Source organism: Grus americana, chromosome 7 (assembly GCF_028858705.1).
Source record: "Grus americana isolate bGruAme1 chromosome 7, bGruAme1.mat, whole genome shotgun sequence".
Taxonomy (NCBI): Eukaryota; Metazoa; Chordata; class Aves; order Gruiformes; family Gruidae; genus Grus; species Grus americana.
The window spans coordinates 22,571,810-22,596,697 of record NC_072858.1 but is presented as its reverse complement, the minus strand read 5'-3'; the positions used below and the strand labels follow the sequence as shown (position 1 = coordinate 22,596,697).

At 45.8% G+C, this 24,888-nt stretch overlaps 1 protein-coding gene across 15 annotated transcripts in view; it reads right to left on the bottom strand.

Annotated features, from left to right (window-relative positions):
* Window positions 1-24,888, bottom strand: part of PAX2 (paired box 2) — a 101,115-nt gene that overhangs the window by 60,766 nt on the left and 15,461 nt on the right. For 10 of the 15 annotated variants that reach the window (XR_008577856.1, XM_054831481.1, XM_054831482.1 and 7 more), the window contains 2 exons: window positions 23,603-23,771; window positions 22,109-22,306 (listed from right to left, as the gene is read on the bottom strand). Coding sequence is in view for 14 of the 15 variants with exons in the window: in XM_054831481.1 (XP_054687456.1) it covers window positions 22,109-22,306; window positions 23,603-23,771 (367 nt within the window). In the remaining variant the exon portion in view is untranslated. Of the gene's footprint in view, window positions 1-22,108; window positions 22,307-23,602; window positions 24,414-24,888 lie in introns of those variants that run through there. The other 5 variants (XM_054831485.1, XM_054831480.1, XM_054831472.1 and 2 more) reach the window with 2 other exon arrangements.

Sequence of the window (24,888 nt, the reverse complement as noted above, 5' to 3'; positions counted from 1 at the left end):
AAGGGCTTAGAGAAGAGCAAGGATTTTTTTGTTGTTTTAAATCAGTGACCCATGATGACACCATATGGTTTTATTTCATTTAATTTGAGCAGAGCATTAACGTTCAGCTTCTAGCAGATCTCTGCCCATTCCAGTTCTGCTGTGCTACATGGTACAAGTCCAGATGTAAGGAAGAGAAAGGTGAAGATGCCTGCCTTCTAGGGGGGAGATCTGCCAGGCAGGGGGTTGTCCTGCCAACTCGTTCTGCTGAGCAGTAACACACAACTTCATGCCACTGGTACTGATGGGGTTGACAGCAGCTAGCCCCATGTGTATAGGTTGCCGAGGCTGACCTCCCAGAATAAATTGCTGTATTAGGCTTTAAGAAACATTTTCCCGTTCATCCAAGTGGATTTGTGTTGGGGTGCAAAACCCACCTGGGAAACAGAAGGTGTGCTTGAATAGTTGCTGTGTTCTGCAAAGCTATGGCTACAGAGCCATCAGGACCCGGGCTGGCTGGCTTAAAGCTGGCTAAACTATATCTACATGAGCTGCAGTCAAGCAGTGACTGCAGCATAGAAATGTCCTCAGGCAGGTGTTTCTACTTTTATTACACTCAGTTCACATTTGGAAAGCTTTCTTTGCAGTCAGGAAAGCCAGAAATTCATTAAAATCCAAACATCTAGAAGATGTCATACAGTTTACAAAATATTGGAAGCAAACTTGATCCTGGGTGTAGATGTTTAACATCCTGCATTTAAGGTGAATTAAGGAAATCTTAAAGGACAAAAAGGCTTCTGCTGGTCTTGGAAATAGAAACACAGGCCTGGGAGGAACCACCTGGGTCATCAAGTCCAAATTCTAATATCATAGGCAACCACAGAGCAGATGTTCAACTCACAGCACCCACGAAAGTATCCATCCCTGCAGCTACAGACCTACCACTCCCCCTCAACAAACTCATAATTTCTGCAACAAAAGACCAAAAGCTTCAAAAACAACAAGCCACAGGAAGAGAGCAGGAGAGAAGCATTGAGGTAGCTAGGTCCCCTTCACTAGGAAAGAGATTTCTACCATGAAAATGCTCAGAAATTTTTGAGCTCTTAGGAATTAATCATTTTCTCAGAGTACCCCTACACCGCAATGACTGCAGCTCTTCTGTCACCTACGGGCTGGCCGGCTTGGGCCCCACTAGCAGCGTTGCTGCAGCAGCATGGAGCTGGCGTAGCTGCCAGCACACCGGTGACAGCCACGCAGCACGGGCCGGAGCTGTCAGAACAGCGGCTGTGCCAGCAGGTGAGTTAAGAAGACCTACAGAAACACATGGGCTTGCCAAGGTTAAATATCTTAATCTGGAGCATGGGAACTTTTAATTGAAAGCTTTGCTTTGAGCCCATTTCCAGTTATTAAAATTCAGGAGTCTGTGCTGAATTCCTTGTGGACATCCATTTTGATTAACAGAAGACATGTGTGTACTAGGAAAGGAGCCTTGAACTGGGAGGAATCAGATAAATGTAGATAACATTCTCAACTCTCTTGCAAGTTAGGCCACTGCTGGTATTTTGTGTAAAACCTCAGATCTTGAAGATAAGCAATTATTTCAGCTTTCATTTAGTACCAAGGTATTTCTGGCTTTCATGGCTGCAAAGACCAGGTGGAGGTGGGACCTGGCTGCCTCCCAAGGGGCCAGAACTGGAGGCAAAGGAAAAAAAAAAACCAAATACATTCTTATTTACAGCCTTGTGAATTTTATGCCAGTCTCTTCATTTTGGAGGGTATTCACTCAGGACTTTTTAACTTTTAGGCTTGGCAGCATTGTGTATTAGCTGTTTATGATGTCCGTATCCTGCAGAATGCTCCACTGTAGTACGTGCTGGCGTGTGTCGGGTAAGTCAATGATTCCCTGTGCAGGGGTGTCACTGTGTGTGCCTCCCTTACGTTTGTCAGAACTGGTGAAAATTTCATAATGGACCCCTTACCAGTAGAAGATGTTTGCCCAAAATCAAAACAAAAACAGTGCTGGGAGTGTGTCTGTTTAGATCTAATGTTATTTTTACTTTGTGTTTTAAAGAAATGAACAAAATTGTGAGAAGAATTTAACTCTTATCAGAATGGGGAAAAAAAATCCCTTTAAAATGACCTTTTTTGGGTGAATGACAGACTACACTAAAAAAAATAAAATTAGAATAATTTAATTATTTATTCCTTGCTTTATCATGCTGCCCAAGGCAGTCAGGCACAGGCAAGCACTTCAGGGTGCAGGTGCTACATAGCCTCCCAGCATAAAGCTGGTGCCCATCTCCATAGAAGATAGTCTAGTTTTCATATTTATAAAACAAAGCCATCTTTTTATAGTGAAAAGACAAATCTGCAGCCAGTCTGCTTCGCTCGTGTAAGTCAGTATCAGATCTAATGTTTAGACAATACAAGCTATATGTTTGTTTATATTTCTGTATTGTGTTTCCAAATGCACTAACATTTGTCTCTTAGTATGTTTTAATTTACCACGCAACGTGTGTACTTGCTTATCTTTGCCTATAGGTCTGCATTTATAACTGTGGCTATATGGACTTAGACGCTTGGGTCACATATTATATATTCAGACCCCATGAAGAATTAATAAACATTTATTCAACCATTACAGTTTTTAACAGAGTTTAATAGGCAAATAGGCTGTTCGGACCTGTGGCTTGTAACCATCACCAGCTAGCTATACGGATGTTTTTGTACAGCACCAGGCACAGTTATTACAAATAATAAGTCATAACCACCTAGAACTCATCCGTAACAAGGCTATAATATCCATGATTTAATAATATCTAACATGTCTGAATACTGATACATAATCAATGTGGAACCTTGCTGTATTATAAGGCCCATACTTGTGTGTACATTTGCATAGGTGTGTAAGTTTGTGAGTGCAGATCTGCTCTATTTATAAATCGCATATCTGGCATCCATTCGATTAACTGCAGAGCTGTGGGTTTCTGTGGGCCTTTAGCAACCTATTTTTTTCTATCCTTTTCTGTTACAATGATGATGGCTGATAGAGTACATTGGACTTTTGGGTCCCCTTTTCCTGGCCCCTGTATAAATACAGTCTCTGTCCATAGGAGTTAGCAGTCTAAGGGTTTACCTACATACGGCTGTGCAAAATAACTAATTTGAATTAACTGAATGTGTGAAATTAAAGTGGTCTAGTTAAACTACATTACACCTCTGACTCCCTCGTTTAGAATTAAGGCAGCTTTAATTTAGTTTAGCTTAATTCACTTTGGAAATGAAGTAAACTAAATTCAATTTAGGACACTCAAATTTTGAATGAGCATCCGAACAATGTTTTCATGCTTTTAACCAATGCACTTGCAAAGTTAATTCAGATTAATTTTCTCATTTGCCCCTGTGTAAACAAGCCCGTTGCCTATTCCCTGTCAATGAAACCATCTCAGCTGAGACTCCTTCAACAAATCCAAATTGACAAACAACCTCCCAAGAGCAGCAGTTTAAATGATCCTCCCACACACACAAGTGTTTCTTCATCCCTACATCCCCATGCAGGCAACTTTTCTCCCCGTGAGCTTTAGCAATCTCTAACACTGATTTGTCCAGAGCTTGACACACTGAGCCAGGCACTAGCTGGGGTAAACATAGAAGAGGTGCAGCAATTGTTTAACACTGTCTGAAGACCTGAGTTATAAATATTTAATTATTCAAATTTTACAGTTTAGGCTTTTGCAGTGGAATACTATGTTGCAAATTACAAGATATTCTTTCTGAAAATCACAATATTCTAGAAAATATTAGTGATTTTATCCAGTTCTGTTATTTTAAAATGTGGTCCCCTTAATCTGAAGTACTTGTTCACCTAATGAATCGGAATACCTCCAGCTGTAAATTAGCATGTATTTCATTTTTTGATCTTAGACCGGACAAGATCAGATGCAATCAGGATTCATAGGTAGACGAGTACAATGGAACATAGGCAATGGTATTTAAAAAACTATACTACTTTTACTTTTTTTCTTGAATATATTGTAGTCTAAGAGGACAGGAGGTAGCACAAGGTGGCCCAAAGATTCTATCTTGCCATTTTTAAAGGGCAGTTGCAAAATCAGTCATCAGCAAAACTTAGAAATGACACAGAAGCATATTTTTAATGCAAAAATATTAATATTTTTTAAGCATCATTATGGAAATTTCAAACTTTTCATTACCTTGCTTAATTTTAAAGCCACACTGTGTATTTTGTCAAAAAGACGTCTCAGGAGGAAAATGTTGTCAAACATTTTTATCACAATGCAAAAAGGCCCTTGAAAAATTGCCTTTTGGAAAATCTCAACTCAAAGAAAGCACCTGCCCTCAATCTTTGCTAAAAACTCAACCAGACAAACAAAAAACCAAATAAAGCAAAGAAAACCCACTTAAATATCCCAAGCTATCAAGTATGATTTGATTAGATGGTTAGGTTATATTTTTGTGTGCTTGGTTTTTATAGAGTTAGTGCTAATGAATAAATGTTGTTTGACATCTACTACAGTCTCAGTTCTTTGACTGGTAGAAAACTAGCATAGTTTCACTCAGTTATCAGTATAATATAATAATGAGACAGTCCTATATATTAATATGCTTGTGCAGAATGCATTTGAGTGTGTGTGGGCATCCACATACGTGCAGCTAGTTAAAAGATATCACTGTAAGTAAAATCTGGGTTTGCAGCAACACATCAGTTTGCATGACTTTTTCGGTGTGGATATACAGCTGTACAAGGCTATACTGATGTATCAGCATGTGCGTGTATGTGCTTGTGCATTTGCACACACCTTCATTTGCATGTATGTCTATCTGCAGGTATGTTTCTACTTGTGTGTGTAATCTGGCTGCAGTGCTTTCTGAATAGTGATGAGCTCGGGAAGAGCATGTATGTGTATCTGTGTGTGCATCTGTCTGCATACGGATGGGCTTGCGTGGTGTCTGTGGGTGCATTTCTTCCTGTGTGTTTGCGTGTCCCTCCTGTGAGATGGATGCCTTCTTGCGCTCTGATCTCGGTGACTGTGTGTGCTTTCATTCCCGTAAAAGACAGCGTCCTTCTGCAGCAAAAACACTAACTGGGCATCAGGACACCTGGATCCTGGTCCAGCCATCCTGTTGATGGGTTCTATGACTGAGCAGGCTCTTTCAATTCTCTCCGTGCCTCAGTTTCCTCTCCCATCTTTTTTTTTTTTACAAAGACCGTGGACATAGACTGTGTCCTACCATGTGGGCATATGTAATGCCAAATGTGATGGGCTCTGTCTAGCTCAGTCAAGACCCTGGGTCCTGAGAGGATCTTCTGTGCCACTGCCTTACAGTACTGTTCATCCCTGCATGTGCCTGCCTCCGTGTTTGGGTGTCCATCTGTGTACTTTGTGGCTGGCTAGTTGTAGTTTTGTTGAAGAGTTTATCCCCCCCATGTACATACAGAGCAGGGGGAGGTGGAAAGGAAGGAGTTATTAAATGCCAAGCGGATATGCAATAAATCCCATTGATTTTACAAACTCCAACTTGTCTTCAGTCTCTTTCTGTTCTTTATCCTGGGGGCATTGCAACAAAACCCTATTTTAAATACCTTTTCTTTCCCTTCCTCCCCCTCCCCCTCCTTCTACTCCCCAAAAAAGTGTCAATATTTTATTTGGATTTTTAACTTCGCTCCATAACAGTTGTTTGACCTCCTGACTCATGTGAGTCACATAAATTCTGGGACTTTATTCAGGAGCCATGTTCCTGCTATTGAATAAGCAATTTGGGAGGGTGAATTAATGACTTGTGCTGTTGCTGGAAAGTCCCTGAAGAAATATTAAAATTGCTTGCAGACTGAATCAATACTCACTGAACACCCAGCATGAGGACCTGGGCTTTTTAATGGCTACAAGCAGCAGCAGTCGGTAGAGGAAGGGGAATTCCTGTACACACAACACACGCAGGCACACACAACCGACAGCAGTCTTCCCCCAGCCTTGCAGGTGTTTTCAACAACGGCATGTTGTTGTGCACACAACCTGGTAGGAGGTGATGCCTGCTGTGCCAGGGAAAGGACTCAGAGCCCAGTTCCCCTGTCTCCCTCCCAAGAAGATCATGCAGGATTTGCGAAAGCCGGCCGTTCGGGCCTTGTGTTAAGTGCTTGGGTTAGCATGCTCTGGCACAGTCTGCGAGGCGCAAGGAAGGTCGATTATTTGTGGCATTATGAGCATGTTTTATGTGGGCACTTTGCTTTTTTCCTCTCTGAAGGGGAAAGACACTAGTGCTGTGATAGATTTGGGCGTGCTGCCGTGGTTTGGGAAGAGGATTGGCCTGTTTTGCAGACGCATGTCTGTGAGACGGTTCTGTAGCTTTGGGTGCTGAACAGCGTTTGCATCCGCTCATAGTGTGGATGTGTTGTGTTTCTGATATTCAGGTTTTGCTTTCTTATGTTGGCTTGTGTAATGGTGAGTCTTGAATGTCATGCACCCCTGCTGATGTTAAGAGTGACCCCACGATGCTTTTGGTCATTGAGCAAAGGTGTTACTTCACTGGATCAGTCTATTTCAGTGGCCGTGGGTGCAATCCTGCATGGTTCTGAGCACCCTGGGGGTCCACCAGCCTCACTAGGACATGAACATACTCGGTGTGCTCCTCTGTGAGGCTTTTACTATTTGTTACTCGCCAGGCTGACAGCAGCCAGATTTTGCCCCCACCCTACGTTTTGCTCTAAGCCCCCTTTGGCAAGGGTGGGTTTTGTTGCCAGAGTTTTCAAGTCTCCTTTGAGAACACAGCCCCGTGTTTTGCCATTGTGGTCGTGAATGGCTGTTTTGTATTCACTTGTTGGGCAGCTGTTATTGTGTATTAACACCGGGGTGGGTGCGCTTTGTATGACCGCATGTCTGTCTCATTGATTCCATCAGTATTATTTTGTAATCGTGTGTCTCTGTGATTGAGTTAGTGTGCATTTCAGGGCTCCTGTGTATTGAATAATGATGTCAGGGATTGGGTTGTTTGACTGGGTAATGGCCTCTTTTCAGTGTTGTAAGTGAATGTGTCCTTCTCCTGTTTCCCTGTCTCGGCTGGGGCGGGATCATTTACACTAGGTGATTCCTTAAGATGCTCACATGCACTAAAAGAATATCCCTTTGGCTCCCGAGCTCTCCCTGCCAGCGGGGCATGCCGAGGGTACACCGCTTGCGTGTGTGTGACACACGGGGCGGCACGTCTGGCTGGTTCTCAGCCACATGCTTCAAGGTCTGTGGCCACTTACGTGGGAATAACCATGTGCATGTGTGTGTGTGATCGTGTTTCTAAGGCTATGTGAATATGTTTACGTGTGTGTGCACCTTCTGGTGCATTCAGGGGTTTTGCTAAGACTTTTCAGTTATGTTTTTGGATAAGTCTCCATATCCAAATTCACATATCCACATTCACAAATACATGCAAGAGTATACTGTGCAGTTTTGAATAGATTTGACTGAGTCTGTGACAGGATCTATAAGTGACTACATATATCTACAGTGAAGCACACACTTGCCTTTGCAGGGGTCTTCTTGTGTGGCTTTCTATATTAATGCATAGAAGGGCATCCGTGTCAGTTAGCAGATGCCTCTGATCTGTGTGTGACTGCCTGACGATGTTCCCATGTCTGAACTGACCTGGTTCTCTTATATGTGTAAGGAAGAATGGGATTCTGTGTCAGCAGCATTTAGCAGTAAATATATGTGCTAAGGAATTTTAAACGTACAATGAATCTCTAGGTTTGTGTGATGGCTTCTGACTTGTGTGGATATTGTGCGCTAATGCCCTAAGACAGTGTTAGCCACATTTGGTACCTTGGAAATGAAGAAGAGAGTTCAGTTATTTTTCAGCTGATGATTATGTGTCATTGCCTCATGGATTTATTTGCTCTGTGCAGGCAATGTGTCTGGCATTGGGCCTGTTCTGTGCTTCCTCAGCCATCAGGATTTGGCCCAGCAGCAGTCACATCCAGACAAAGTCTATGAAAAAGGCTGTGAAAGATCCAGAAAACTTGCAGAGAAAGCTCTCAACTGCACCCTCTCACCAAAATATCCCATCAGGGAAAAACCCGTGACCTCTCTCAGGTCATCTGTATGGCTGGGATTCAGCAAGCCAGTGACTTTAGCTTATATTTTTCAGTGAGGTTGCTAACAGGTAACTCCTTACTCCTCCTTGCATTAGCTCAAGCCTTGTTACTTCCCCTGCCTCCTTGTTTGTGCTGTCCCACTCTTTTTCCCCCTTCCTCCTCTGTATTCCTGCCTGCATTTGACCTTGAACAGATGACACCATCCTTAGCCCACCCACTTCTTTACCAGCTCCTACCCCTCACACTGGGGTAGCAGCATCAGGGTAATAGGGGGAGGAAAAAAATGAGGGAGTGAGGAAGGGTGGGGGGAGAGAGAAAGAGACCTGTTTGAAAATAATTGGAGGCTGTTAAACAGAGGAGCCCAGCATATCACTCTAGTAATGGAAATAAATTCCATTGTATTTGCATTTTAATTTTCCACATAAACAAAGGCCCGGAGTGTGCTGGCTTCGCCAGAATCACCGGCCAGAATTTAATTAGAAATGAAAAGTTTATAGGGTCCTCTTTAATGCGATTAATGCACAGTTAACATTTATCACATACATATGCTGGAATCGCCTTTTTTAAGCAACCACCGGCCATGAAATGAATTTCTTTTCAACTTTTTTAGCGTGCGTGAGGAAGGCTGTCTCTGGTGAGGCGGTCCAGTGAGCACACTCCTGACAGCTTGGTAAACTGCAGCCCACAGAGGCTTAGTAGCCCCCATCCTCACTGAGGAAAGTTCAAGGTGGCTTAGAGGGAAGCATGGTCTAGTGGTTAAAGCCTGAGGTTGGGAGTCAGGGGATCTGGGTTGTATTCCCAACTCTGCCACATGCTCACTGCATGACTGACTTGCTCTCAGCGTCTGTTTCTCTGGGTGTTAAAAATAAAAGAGAAATCAGCTGGAAGAAGATATCTCAGCCACAGACCCCTCTGTGTCTTGAGCTCTCCAGAAACTTGCCCATCCCTGCTGTATGGGATCTGGATTGGATCCTGCACTATGCTGACCTCTCAGCTCATCTCCCTGTGCCTCAGCATCCCTACGCCAGCCGCAGGGACAGGGGAGCACCCACAGTGCTTGCCTGATGCGAGAGGCTGGGCTTCCTGGAGGGACTTCTTTGCACTGCCCCAGCTGCCTGCCCACGCCAGGCAGTGCTGGTCCCTGCCACGTGGGTTTGTGTGGATCTTGCATTGCTTGAGATATGCATCCTTCTGCAAAGGGACGTGAGGCAGGAGTGGAACCAACTCCGCCTGTGCGTGGGAGCCCTGGCAGCCCTGCCACGGAGGGACCTGTGTTCACTGCTGAGGCAGCTCCATGTTTCTTAAGGGGATCCTCTCATGCCAGTTTGGTCCAAAAAACTGCTGAGAATGGCTTGTGAGATACTGGGGCCATCAAGCCTGAACCTCAGATCCTAACAAAAACCTAATCAGGAGCAGCTACCAGCCCTCCTTGTGTTAGGGGTAATTATACCTCCCCCACCCTGAGGGGCCCTGAGAGGTCACCCCGTGAATGCTTATAAAAAGCTTTGAGCTTGTCTGCACAGGGACACTAGGAAAAGCAAGTCTAAATCTAGACAAATTATCAATATCCTTCCCTTGCAGAGCACAACGCCGAGATAAAAGGCCAAAGGTGAACACCTCCCCCGTGAGCTCGTGCCCCTGGCAGAGCCAGGAGGGCATCAGGCTTGTCACCTCCCTGCCTCCTCCTGGCTCCCAGAGGGGACCATATCACTGCCGGTGTCCCCATTGTCCCTTCCTTATGCCCCCTCCCCTGCTCTGGCTGTGTGACAGATGGGGGCTACAGCCCCCCCTACTCCCACGCTTCCTTTCCGGGCTTGCAGACAAGCAGAGCAAATAAACCAGGCCCATGGACACAGAGTGTTAGCGTGTTAGGCACACAGCAGGGGAAGGAGGAACATGAAACCTCTATTGATCCCTTGAGGAATGATGTCCCTTCCTTATCTTATCAGATTCTCTTCACTCTTCAATTATAGTCTGTTGAAATTGGCCTCTTAACCCAAACAAGATAACCTGGGTAATGAGGAGAAGAGTGTGAGGGGAGGGGAGAGGAGAGCAGAGTCCAGTGCATTAAACTATGGCTATCATTAGAAATATCTCCTTTAGCGTAACCCCCTCTGCCCCCACTGTCCCCAGGTGTACCCTTCTTCCATCATGTATCAGATGAACTGGCACACATCCACTCCCTGACAAATACGTCACGCCATATACACCCTTCATTCCCTCAGATGCACTAGGTACCCCCAACAGACACGTCCCCACGTTCCTGCATGGCATCTCCATGTATATGTGTACCCGCCCTGCCGTACACCTTCTGTGCTCACACATCTCAGCAGATGCCACCCTGCCGTATGCACAATCACACACGTTTGTGTTACTGACACTGCCCATCTCCCCAGCTGCACTCTCCACGTTAGTGGTATGGCTGCCAGGGTAGACCCAGGTCTACCCAAAAGAACTGCTGACAAAGACATGAGCACTGCCAGGTCCCGCATGCATCTGTTCACAGCCACAGTTTATCAGTGTGTTCACACGACTGCCTTGACACCGGGAAGCAGTCACACAGAATCCTGTGCAGAGTCCCACAAAACCAGACAGGCTTCCCAAGATGTCTATTGCTGTGCCTTTGCTCGCCCCTATGACTCCTAGCATGTAACTGCAGAGTTACGACGCTGTTTCCATGGATAAGACTATTCTTAGCTCTTACACAGACCAGTAATACCTACTTGCTATAAGTCTATACTCCCAGCTGGACATGTTGCCCTAGTGATATGCCCACGCTCCTCCTTGTACACATGTCATGGGGTACAGGGCATGTCTCGCCCAAATATCCATTACAGAGAAGATTGTCTGGTGGAACAATAGAGACTCAGCAGTGTATCTGCACAAATGCACCCAGGTTTCTATGCTCAAATTACTTCACTGTGCACAGAATGATCCAGGAGCACATTCAAATGGTGCAGAAGGTGCTTTCATTTTGGAAAGGTGGTGCTCTAAGCAGTACAAAGGCCTCCTTTACAAGGCCGACACCCTCCTCTTGCACTCTTCTAAAGACTGTATTCCCCAGGATCATTTTATCCCCTGCCTTTCACTGTGCCAGGGGCATTTCCTTATATGCACATCCACCTGAAATGGGCCACATTCCCTTCCATTTCATGTCTCCCTGTGCCACCAGCTCTGCCAGTTTTGCCTGCTGGGCACCAAGACCCATAGGGGGGTGACCCATAGGCATGTATTTTTCTTTAAATATTTGCAGGTCGCAAAAAGTCATGTAATCTGCAAAAGGAGCTTAGAATCATGGCAGTCATCTTTTTATAAATTTACGTGTGCTCTCTCATGTGCAAGCATACAAACTCATCCATGCAGTTCCTCCCTGCTCTCCAGCTTGTGCACCTCACAAGAATCCGTGCACTGCCAGATTCCCTTAACTCTGTCCCCATCCTTGCTGCTTCCATATGCGCAGACCCCTGACTCAGACACACATGTAGCCTGAACTTGTTAAATCCACATAAGGAAGTTGGATGTCAGTACTAGATTACTCTCTGCATCTTGTTTGGCACGGTGGCCAAAACTGCCTTCTGTAAAACCACAGCAGGTCTGGTTTTGACACTATCCAAGTCAAATCTGCCTTAGCCTTTCACTCCATCCTTATCTCTTGCCCTTTCCTCCCCCAACCTCTCCCAGCCTGCTCTCCACCCGCTCTGGAAGCTTCGTGTTGTGGTTGTCTGCAAGAGACAGCACCACAAACATTGTCTCTTTAAAACTCTAAATGTCCTGTTTGTTCTGTAGGGAGGAGGAATTTGTGACGTTATTCATTTTCCCCTCTGCCTCTGCTTGCACAGCCTTGGCCCATTTGTACGTAGCACATCCCAGAAATACACTTCCCCAATGCACTCAGTGTGCAAACATGATCTCCTTTGCTTCAGAAATATTATTCCATCCTTTCCTCTTCTACATCTCCTCCCTTCCCTATTGTTTTTATAACTAAGTGAGTGTATATTTTTGGTGTATGTAATTTTCAAGCTCAAAAGTCTAAATTTAAACAACCAAGAAAGGGCCTTAATTTAGGTAAATATTAACAGCAGCCACAATTACATAGTGCTGCAGTCTTTCTTTTTAAAGGCAGATGACCAAAAATTGTTCTTAAAAGAATTTTTAGAGAAACATGAGTATGTTGAAGGGCAATAGTCCCTTTAAGAATTGCCCAAATGTTAGTGCCCAGAGACTCTATCGCAATTTTAAAGTGAGAACTTGAAAATGGGCAGTGGGGTAATGAGGTTGCCCTCATATTTCAGCCCAGCTTGAAGAAAATGAGGAGTAGTTTGGGAATCAAAAGGCTGGGATATTAACCCTCCCTGACCAAAGAAATGGGTACTGTTATTGCTGCCAGAACCATCCAAACTACCCTGAAACCAAAGGTGGTGCAGGGCACCCTGTCTGGAAGATGTGTGAGGGTTTCTTTTGTGACTTTGTTGTCTGGTTACAGACTCTGCTTTTCCTTTTATAAATTAACGAACAGTCACCAATCTGCCTTGCAAAACATGGATAACACCCCTCTCAACTGAAAGACAGTGAAGGGCATTTTGAGCAGAGCTGATCCCTGTTCTTGATGCAATTTGCCTCCCAATCAGAGATGGAAGTTTAACCCTGGGCCTTGGACCCTGCAAAGGCAGGTGGGTGCTTACCTTGGAAGGAAGAGGAACTATTCAAAATGGAGCCAAAGGAATAGAAACTAAATTGGCCCTCAGGAGAGAACAATTAATAGAGGCAAACTCCAGCATATCTGTGTGTGTATGCATGTGTGCGTGTGTTGAGGGAGTTGCTAAAAGCCTGGGGAACAACATGCCGTGCAAATTTTAGAAACGCTACAGGAACCGCAGAGCTAGGGGATGACAGCAGCAAGAAATGTCCTATTTCTATTTTTCATACAGGCAGAGACAAGCCACCAGAATCTCCCTTCCTGATTTAACAGTGAGGTTTGGGTAAATGTTTCATACATAGCATTTTCTGGGAAGCATATCTGTGAACTCACAGTCCGTTAGCTCAGGCTTTTGGCACATCACTCTTTCTCCTCTCTGTCAAAACCGGTACACACATAAATCCCAAGCCAGACTGAGGACAAAGGAATATCCTTCCCCAACCACATCAAACTCCTGCATATGCTTCCTTTAGCCTACCAGCATTTTGTGTCACCGTCTACGTGCCTGCCCAGAGATACATGTTCCCTGCCATATACCAATATACTTATATGTTGTATCCAACCAGCAGGTGCGTTTCCCCAAAGGTACCTATCTGCATTGTACTCACAGTCCCCATATAAATGTCCTATAAAAAAACACAGTATAACTCTGTATTTTTCTTCCCCATACCCACCTCTGAACACATCAACCTTTCAAATTTGCCTACTATATATATAAACGTATACCCTATGCTCCTCCTATCCCATCACTCCTCCTCAATATCTATATGGACAGACATATTCTGTCCATATGTCTCAAACACTTCATGCATACATCCCGTCATTCTTCACACCCCAACCACGGCTATTCCTCTCCTATGGCTCTAGGATTGAACTATTGTGTTGTCCATTTCCCAGTGACAAGGGGTCTAGTTACAGGGTTATTGATTGGTTTTCATGCAGACAGATGGATCTGCCTTTGGTCTCCCCACCAAAATCCACCTCTGTGTGGGCTGATTGTCACTGCTCCAGGGGTAGGATTTCACCAGGAGACCACCCTCCATGCAAACATCCTTCACCCAGGCCACGGATGGTAATAAATGGAGTCAGGCTGAGCCATAATAAAAGCAATTGAGTGGGTTACCTGTGCAGACATGAGATTTATACCTCCTCATATTTGATGTGATTGTTTTATTGAGTTCTCAGTGCAGTTAGGATGCCATTTATTTATTTATTTATATGCCTACTTATCAGGGAAGATGGGGGAGGCTGTCGCAGTCTAGCTAGTGTTCAGCCTCCGTCTTGTCAGATACGAGCCCGAAGAAGAGGACTCTCCAGTTTTGCTCTGTCTTTCACCTAGACTTGGACTGAGTGGGTGAGCCCTGGCCAGATATCTCATTTCCTGTAACGGACAAAGATGTTTGTTTCAGGATCCCTGAAACCTTGAGGACTGTCTGAATTATGAGCCTAGCAGAAGCTAAGGGGATGGTGTAAAGAAAGACGCATGTATATGCTGATTTTCTAAAAGAACCTCTTGAAAGAAATTCCTATTTACGCTGTGCCTGTTTTGGACAATGGGCTGTGATCTATGCACAGAGCCTCTTTATGCTATCGCAATAGAAATAGTAAGCACCAGCATTGCTTCTGACTGTCATCACATGTGAGCGTTGAGAAATATTAGCAGGTGCAAATTGATTGGAAATGAATATTTCTAAGTGCACTCTGAGGAGTTTGGAAACCAAGTGATTAGATTTGTGATTTTCAGCTGGGTAGATAGCCATATAAGTGCTACAAAATCAGCTCTCAGTTACTGGCACTAGAGAAAATTGGAGGCTAGCGCTGAATATCATACTGTCTAGTATTTCATCACAAGCTTAACGGTGTTTGTTGTGGGTTTTCCAGCTCCTCTAGTCAAGTGATAGCATGAGAATTTCAGTTCCCATTTAATAAAGTATGTTTCCAGCGCTTGGGGGGGCTTGAAAAGGGCCTGTTGGCTCTCTGAAGACTCAAAGGACTGCATTGTTGAGGTGTTTTTAAAGTCATTTAATGGGAGTCAGATATCCAAATCCCTTTAAAAATTTAGGGTAGAAAAGAGAAAACAAGTAAAAACAAACCCACATTGTATTACAAGTACTCATGATTTTTATGTCAATTGCATGATTTAGGCTCTGCCTGAGCATTTTTAAACCACTGGGACTGGTAAATATGGCCATGTGTGTATAGGCTTCAGTAGATTAATTGGATTACAGTGGAACAATCCTCATTCCCATTAGCTCTCAGTTTAAAGAATGATTGGGAGAAAAACTCAAACCTTTCTGACGCTTTCAGGAGTAGCAATCATCATCAGAACTGTCTACACACAGATGGGATTTCCTAAAGCCCTAGTTAACTGCACGGATGTTGGGCTGATGACAAATGCTTTTGAAAGTCCATACCTTTCCACATATAGAGACTCTCCCCAGAAGCGGGATCCCTAAATATTTTGCTGATTGTAAGTAGCAAGCCTAAACTCCATTTGAATTTCAACATGCCTTAATTAAAAACCATGGCAAGATAATCTGAAGCTCAGCCTTGTTCAACTGTTTTGAAGTCATATATTTTTATTCAAGTAATATGGAAACCTTTTGTTTGAATGGGCTTTAGAATCCGAGACAGGTTTTTTGCGATATTTGATATACTGCTGAAAAGACGAGTTTGTTTTGTATGCATCATGTCATCATATCATAAAGGGTCCAGCTGGCCTTCTAGAGCGTTATCTATCTCTTTAGCCAACACCAAGATTATTTCGTACTGTATATTTGCTTGTTATAAATACCATTTAGTTATATATATTCCAAGAAATCAGGAATTCCTGTGGGATGCAATTCCACAACTTAATGGACCTCCCTATCAGGAGATTCCTTCTGCTACCATTTAAATGTTTCCTTTCTTATTTCCCTCCCTTCATTCCTGGCTGTACTGCTTTGTTTAAATGTGAATAATTCCTTTCCTGTTGGAGGGACTCTGCCCTTCAGATCACTATATTGTTCTCATCACTTCGCCATTGCTTGGCCAAGCCACTTATATTTTCTCCTCTTTTCTCCCAAAGTCAAATGAGTTTTCCACATAATAGTGATTCTGGTAAATGAGGTTTAGCTCCGTAAGACTCATTCACCCAGCACTGAAATGCAGCTAGCTACCTCTATGGCAGAATGCAGCAATCATTCACTAGATGCAAAAGCTTGAAAATGTTTAACTTCCAACAAAAATCAAGCTTTCTGTACATCTGTACAAAAAGGAAGGGCTGGGGGTTTTGCGTGATAAAGAGATCGATGTGGTTCTGAACTTCGAGGTTCACAGAACAGGGAGCTCAAAACTTCTCAGGCACAACCAATTTTACTTGCTAACTGCCTCTGTTGAGCTAATATCTCTGCAATATGAAAATCAGAAAAAATGCGGCTAGCTTATTGTAGTTCCAACCATACAACCTTCCAGTGGCCAGATATGAGGAATAAGACAAAGAGAAATGCTGTGAGCATTCATTTACTCTTTCAGCTGCAGTAACATTGTCTGTAACCTCTGCTTTATGAGCCTGTCCTTTATTTGCAATGATAAAAAGAAGATAATACCAGGTTTGTGTCTGATGGAAAAGAATCTGAATTTAAAGGAGTGTATTCCTTATAATGAAGCCCTGTGTGACCCAACCACATTCTTTACTCAGCCGAAAGCAACTGGCAGTAGAAGTCTTCTGCCTTGAGAGCATCCCCTGATGCAGGAAATTGCATGGGAACCTTAGACTCAGCATCAACTAACTGAGAGGATCCCAGCTAGGATCCCGAGTTTCTTCTGTGCGCGCTAAGAAGTGCCAGATTACGAGACCTGGTAAACTCTGTTGGGTGCTGTCAGATGAGTTTTCTTCGCCCCTGCTTTGCACCAACCCGTTGTCAGTCAGAGGCTAATCCAGTCTACATGGCCAGTCTAATCCTTGGCCTTTCTGTTAAGAAAACTCACATGTGGCCACTAAATGGTGATGATGGTGATAGGTTTGTGTGACGCACATGCTTGCCGTTTAAATCTGTGCAATTCACCCCGTGTTCACTGCAGACCATGCAGTTGTCACTACTTTTGGTCACTATGAACAAGCTGCCATTTCAGATACTCTGTACTCTTCCAACTTCTCCTTAGACTCATTACCTGTCCTCCAAGAATTCCAGATTTGTTTGGTGGGAAAGACAGGGAGAGATTCACCAGTGACTTTGGCCAGGGTGTCCTTTGCAGAAATTCTCAAGCGAGGCTAGTGAGAGTGACTCAGAAAACTCTGTTTGCATAACATTGATTTCTTACGCATATGACACAGCCCCTGCCCTAATACGCCTGCCTTTTGCCAGACTCGATTGTTTATCTTTAGACATTACGTTTATCTCAATCACGATTCTGTTCAATTCTATTTCCCTTGCGTGGGCTAAAGCCTCAGCCGATGTAAAACAACCTGGCTCCAGTTTCGAAGCTTTTCTCGTTACATGTTGAACTGCACGGGCATTTTTAGTGAAAGATCACACTGAGTTTTACAAAGGTAGCTAAATACTGTTATTTTCATTTTACAGATATCAAAGCAGCCTCATAAGGAGTCCGTGCGACCTGCCCAAGATCAATCAGAAAGTTAATGGCAGAACTGGTAAGAGAAATCTGATCTCCTAATATGCCATTCTTTGCTCTAAACTACAGGCCTGCCCACAGCCACTGAAACTGGCCACATGCTCAATAACATTTCAATGTACGAGTATATTTCACTGGTCATTACAACCTGAATCAATGTGTGTGTCTTTCTATATGTATTTTTAAAAAGCACATCATTATTGGATACTTTGACTGGGAATCATTAGCCGATTGTTATATAATGAAACAGGAAACAACTCCTGAAACTAAGCGCTTAACACTAGAAATTAACGTATACCCAATACCTAAGAGAAGATTGAAAAACCATCTAACGGCTTGACTGAGGTAATATATCCACTAAACTCCATTCTCTGCCGTGGGATATTAGTTAGGCCTGCTCTCAGGAACTCAGGGTCCAAAGCATATCCAGAAGGCTGACTGAACTCGGTAATGCTTTGGCTTCGGCATTCCTTGGACAAGGACTAACTGGGAGTCCCTAGTACTGCACCCAGCCGCAGGAGAGCTGGGATAGAGCGACACATTTTGTGTGGGGTATTTTGTTTTGCCCTTCTGGATCTGTAAGGAATTAATGAATTTAAGAGAAGCAGGAAATAATGCTTAAACTACGATGTCCATTGCATCACTTGCTGCATAACCGTGAATATGTGTCCGTGATGTGCTCCATCCTGTTCCTACTTAAGTACACTGTCTAATTCAAAAGATTTTTCTGGGGTGATTAGTATCTCATGAAACCTGTGTTGTTAGGCTAACTGTATGTACCGCAAAACAAAGCAAAAATTCCCATTAACATCTGCCGCCAAATTCACACTTAGGAGACCGCCGCAAGGTTTACAGCAGTGCATAGATCCAGTTGAAATATTCTAACCCAAAGTGACCAAAGATAACTCATTTATAGTCATATGATAGATGGAAAAGTTTGGGCTGTCAGGGTGCTCAAGAAGCAAGGTTTTCAAATTATTTAAAGTAAGCATTCATTGTTTACCAAAGAATTAAGAGCTTCTGTCACTTGCCTGCTTCTCAATTACACGCACTGTGTATGTGTTTATGTGTTTACATATATGCATGTATAAATATATGCATATGTTTATATGTGTGTGTAATCTACACATACACAGTAGGTTTATACTGTGTAGTACCTGTTGTATGAAGTGGGAACAGGAGAGCTCCCAGTGCAGAGATAACTGCTGTGTCTTGATCCTGTCAGTTCTGGTGCGCTTTGCTTATTAACTAGTATACTCTCTAGACTTTTTTGCCATAATTAAAGGAAAACTACCACATAGCAGAAGACTTAATTTTTTTCCTGAATCTTGACAGGGTAGTTAGATCATGTATTTCACCAGAGTTTGTATCTAGCCTTTATCTGCAAGAGTTTGGTATGAACAAGTTTATGATAAATCTCAATACTGAATTACATGTCGTCCCAAATGTGTCCTGATATCCTCAGTGCAATACTGACAGATCAGTGCAATGTAGGCATATATAATGCATGTATCACAAAAAATAATTAATGGAAAATAGATTTCTAAAATGTTTTAGGGAGGCTTCAAAAATGGAATTGAAACTGTGTTGTTTTGTATTCTCTCACATGAAAACCTTTGTTAGTTTAATGTGAGACTAATCCTCAGAAAGACAGAAAAGAAAATGTAATTAATACACTTTCAGAAAATCTTGTAATAACCAAAAAGTAGGTTTTTTGTATGTACAAGGAGATGTCCATTTTGAAGTGCAGTATTCACAGTCTAACTAGGGACATAGGTAACTTCTATTTCTGTAAACGCCTCACTTATAATCTCAAGATGTTAAACTGCTCATGGATGTAGCTCCAACAGTTCCAGATATTGGACCAATGCAGTTTTTGCTTTGGAAACCCCACATTTGGGGAAAATACAAAGACAGCTATTTCTAGAAGGTTGAGTTTAAAAATTGTCATCTATCTGAAGCTGCTCAGAGAGTCGGAGTGTTAGATTAACTCCAATTTGTGATCGTACCGCAGGTAAGGGATGTGCTGTTACAGAAGATTGACCCAATTCTGTATGTTTATTTTTACAATGGGAGAGAGAAAATTGTATTTTTAAATTGTGACCTTTGTCCTCTCTTAGTGTTTTGTGAGTTTTGTGAGCTGGAGTCACAAAAGTCACTGGAGTGACGAAGCTCACGCTAGTCTCCACGGCACCAGGATTGGGCCCTTATATACTTGCTATTTCCTGTTCTGCTGCAATTTTTCCCACTTCGATCTCTTGTTCTTGCCTAGCACAGACTTGCAAATTTTGTGACCTGTGATATGATGGGCTCACTTCCTCATGGATGTGAGTTTTGGGGAGCCCCGTACAAAGGTGAACAGTAGGAAGCTGAGCCTGAATTTTTAAAAGCAATGGGGAAAAACTTAATAATATGAAGCCAAAATTCTCTTGTGCCTTGGTGACTATAGAAATGCCATCGCAGTATGAATCAAACATGGTGGGTCACAGCTGAGCATCTTTAATATAATAATACTTAGCAGCTACAAAGCACTTGTCCTTCTCAAAGCATTTTGGAAGCACTGTCTAACTGACATCTCTTCCCACCTCATTCTGAGAAGGATCGCTCATCTTTTCCATGGTGGGGAAACTGAGGTACAAAACCCCCAAAGCCCTGCCGCAAACTGGTATCAAAGGTGGGAGCAAAACCTGACTCTCAACCTTATACACGGGACAGCGCAACCCAGACGTGAGGCGCTGGGTCCGGCAGACGTAAGGCTGTGACTTCAGTGACATTTGGATGCTAACATCCCTTGAGCTAGCGGAAGTATACATGTGTGTTGGTCCCTATATGCTATTCCTCCAAAGAGCCCACAGCCGTTCCTCTGGACTCCTGTACCATCAGCTTAATTCCTCCCAGGGATAGCTGGCTGTCCTTCCGCAGCTGCCTTTGTAAGGTGTCTGAATGTCAAACTGTTATTATTTCAATACCTGACTGAGAGAGTAACAGAGACCTGGAGGTTTTTTAGGAGGGTGTATAATTAGCCGATCAGTATTATGTTACCCTGTTCATAACTTAATAACCATTTTAATACAGATGGCACACACAGGGATAATTTCCTAGGGTAGCCTAGCAGTATATTATAGAGACAGTGTGTCTGAGGGAATCTTTCTTAGCCAAGGTACATTCCACTAGCTAATTCTACCTGCTGTTTTCAAGATGATTTGGGATAATTCCATATCATTTGCAAAATATTAAAACCCATTTATATAGGATGCCAGATTTAGAAATACACAGTCTGAGTTATTAGACATATTTTGATAAATCTGCCATGAAAAGCGCAAGACAAAAAATACCACTGCGGTTTCCCTGCTATTTATTTTTTGCTTCCCTTGCTATAAATACACCAGGTTTAAAAAAAAAAAAAAAATCTGGCTAAACTTGTTATATATCAAAAGGGCCAATATACTGACTTGTGCATTTTTATCTATGCGGACACTACAAAAGCCTGCGTGCATATTTACATATACCCATTATACATTTATTTGAGTGGGAAGTGCCGTATATTTGGGTTTGCGTGCAAAATTTCATGTATTCTTACTCTGTTGGTGAGGTATTTTGTGCCTACATATGCACCCTTTGCAAATATCCCTGATACTCTGTTTCTAGAGGTTGTATTTCTGTGGGCATAGTGAAGGTATCAGTACATACATTACAGTGAACCAGAATAATTACTTTTACTGCGTGCATAAGAGTGTCATGTGTTGCCAAAGTGTGAAGATCTGATACATATGTTGCGTTTGAACATGCAGGCATGTGAGCAGTCTGAGTGCTTTGCAGTGTATTAGTACTTGATTACATCTATCACCGGCCTTTTTCTCCTGCATCGATCCTTTTTTTTTTTTTTCCTATCATATGGTTATTTTTGTCACCTCAAACCTGCGACCAAATCTGAGTCCCTCCACCAACAAAAGTCGCACCCTAACAGCTGGGGGAGGAGATGGGGGGAAATTGTTCGCTAATGCTGAATCAATCTCGCTGCTTCCAGCCTCCTGCCAGGGCAGGGATCAGCCCGAGCCGGGAGCCGCAGGCACCGCAGGGAGCAGCGCTCCCCAGCCGGGGGAAGGAACCGCCTTGCAAGTTTAGCCGTTCCCTCGGGCTAGCGATGAGGGGTGAACCAGGGGAGGGGGTGCAAGGGAAGCCTTCCTCCAGCACTCAGCGGCTCGGGGCTGTGAACCCGGTCTGGCAGCGGATAACGGCAGCTTTTCGGCTCAGAGCCCTAATACCCTGGCAAGGCTGGCGGTCATTTACACCCCGGGAGGGGTGTTGGAGGGACAGGGGAAAACCCGGCTCCCGCCGCCCGTCACCCCGCCAGCCCGAACAGCCCCCAAACCTTGCGGCACCGCCGGGCTGCTCGGCGGGGAGCTCATCTGCTCTCGCAGCAGCGCTGCCCGCCCCGGGCCAGGCGGCCGGCGCAAGCTGCAGCCCTGCGGTGTGCAGCAACGAGCCCCGGGGCAGACCCGCTGCCCGGGACCGGGCTCGGGGGTCACGGTGGAGCCGGGGAGCGCCTGCTGGGCCGGGGGCTGGCCGGCCGTGCCCAGGGGTCCCGCTGCGGCCGGGGGGGCTGGATCTAACCTGACCGAGGAAGGATTGTACCGTCCGCGTTGCGGAGAGAGGTTTTATGGGGCCGTAAAGAGGCGATTGGGCCGCGAACGAGGCTGCGGGCTTGCTCTTACCTGTTTATGGAGGAGACGCTGGGGACCGTGTCGTTGTCGCAGATGCCCTCGGCCAGTAGCCTGTCCCGGATCTCCCAGGCGAACATTGTCGGGTTTTGTCTCTTGTACTCGGCGATTTTATCCACTACTTTGGGGGTGGCCACTTTGGGTTTGGAGCCGCCGATCACGCCGGGCTTGATGCTCCCCGTCTCGTAATACCTGCACAAAGGACGGTCAACGGCCTGCCGTGCCCAGAACATCCCCGCCGTCCCCGAGCTCCCGGTGCCCGGCTGCCCCTCGGAGCGCGTTGCGACCCCCGGCCTCGCTCCCGGCACCGCGCCCCCACCTCGGCTTCGGCCCGCCGGTGCGCGGCGTCGGGCCGCGGCGGCACGGGTGCCGCATGGCGCGGCTCCGCAGGGCGCCGGGCCGCCTGGGGCTGGGGGAGCCCTTCTCCTCTCCAGGGCTCGCTCCCGCTTTCCTTTTTTTTTTTTTTCCCTCTTTTTTTTTTTGTGTGTGTGAGAAGCGAGGGGCGCTGGACTGTTCGCTACCTCCTCCTTCCCCCGCCTTACACGCACACACTCATTTCAGGCCCGGGGATCGGGAAACAAAACAGGAACCCTCGTCCCGATGCGGCCGGCGGGAGGCGAAGCCCGCAGACTGCGGGGCCGGGCCGGGCGGCCGGGGAGGGGGTGCGGGGAGCGGGCAGCGCTGGGCTCACGCCTCCCGCCCCCGGCTCTCCCGGCCGGCTTCTCCCGGCCGGCAAGCTCCGCTCGCCGCGATCGGGGCGCTGGCAGGGCTGTGGGTGCGGGAGCGCGGTTTATTCCCCCCACCCCGGGTCCCTCGGGTGCGGGTGCTCGGACGGGGCAGCTCCAGCCCATCTCCCCGCTGGCCATTGGCTCTGACCCGTCCTCTGCAGAGGGCACGGCAGCGCACACACCACACGCACAGGCGTCTGGGGCTCTGCCGCCTGCTGACACCGCTCCCATCCAAGCGGCCGGGCCCGGGGGCGCCAGTTCCCCCCCTCCCCGGCTTGCCTCTGGCGATATTTCACACCACACTTAGCGGCGATAGGTTACCGTGGGTATTTATTTATTTGCCCCGTTGTTTATTTATTTACCCGTGCATTTGCTAAGGCCGCTCACGGATTGTTGTGAGTTGGGGGATTTTTTTTGTGTTGATTTTTTTTTTTTACGGTCGTTCTTTCGTTTTTTTTCTCCCCCCCCCCCGTCCCTTCTCTTTCCCGCCGTCCCACCCACCCCTCGCAAATTGTTTGTCTTCCCAGGAGTTTCCAAACACCTCGGGGGAGGGGGGGGAAGGGGGAGAGCACGTCCTTCCCGGTTGGAGGAGGGGGCCCTGCTCCGCTGCGGGCTCCCACGGCTCAGAGGTGCCAGGGCCGCTCGGGGAAGTAGCGGGGAGAGCCCGGCGCCGCGGGAAAGGCGGGAGGTCACACCGGAGCGGGGAAGGGATGCACCCGTGCTGTCCCAGGGGAGGGAAAGGAGCTGCCTCTTTCCTTACCTGCCCAGGATCTTGCTGACACAACCGTGGCTGACCCGCAGCTGCCTGGAAATGTCACAGGGTCGCACCCCCTGGTGAGCCAGCTCCACTATCCTTTGTCTCACCACGTCAGGTAGGGGCCTGCCGTTCACAAACACCCCCCCGAGCTGGTTCACACCCCCGTGCCCTGCTGGGGAAAGAGAAATAAAAAAAACACAACAACCCACGCACACCAGAAACACACCGTTAGTCGTGGATTCTTCGCCACTCGTACTGGAAAATCTCCAGTCACTACCGATGGATGGAGGTGATGGCGGGGGGTCGAGAGGGGGGAACAAGACGTGGGGGAGAGAAAGAAGAGAAAAAGGGAGAAAGAAAGGGGGGGGGGAAGGAGAAAGAGAATGGGAGAAAGAAAGATAACGAGAGAAAAATAGAGAAGGAAAGATAAAGAGAGAAAGAAAAAGGAAGAAAGAGGAAAAAGAGGGAGAGAGAAAGGAAGAAAGAAAAGAGGAAAAAAGAAAAGAGGAAGAAAGAAAGGGAGAGGAGAAAGATGGGAAGGAAAGACAAGGCAGGGTGATTTTTCCCGAGCCGAAGGCTAGCCGGGACTGTCCCCCCCGTACGCCATCTCCCCTCCCAGGGCCGGAGAGCACCTCTCCCTCCCGCGGTCCTCGCCCGGGACGCCGGAGCGGCGGCTTCTCAGGGCCATTGTGCTGGGGCGAGGACGGCGGCAGTGCCCGCTCCGGCTTCTCTCCCAAGAGTTGGGGAGAGATGCGCTCCCAAACTCCGGAGCTCAGCTGCTTAGCGGCTCCGGGCAGACCCTGCCGCAGGTTCCCTTCTCTCTACTCTTGGGCTTTTCCTCTCTCCTTTCATTTTCTTTCCACGATTTTCTGTCACATTGTCAATTACAGCTACTCGCGAACCCCTCCCTCCCTCACCCCGCGGCATGTCCCCCATGCAACGCGTCCTCTCCCGTTATTTTCGGATGCGAGTTGAAGGGATTCAGAGAGAAAAAGAGAAAGGGAAAGAAATGTAGGGGGAGGGAGAGAGAAAAAGAATATTTTGTGTCCCGCGCCAGTGTTCGTTTACAGACAGACCCTCTCTCTCCTCAGCTTTCGATCTTTAAAAGAAAAATCCTCCAGCAAAAAAAAAGAAAAAAATAAAATTGAAAATATGACTCGCACGGTTCCGTCTTCTCTCCCCCCCCCCCCCCCCAAATTCAGGGAGAACTTAAAATGCTCCGTTTTCCTCTGTTCCCCCTTTCCAGGCAAAAACCCGCGCTCTCTCACATAGGACTGCTAGGATCGCTT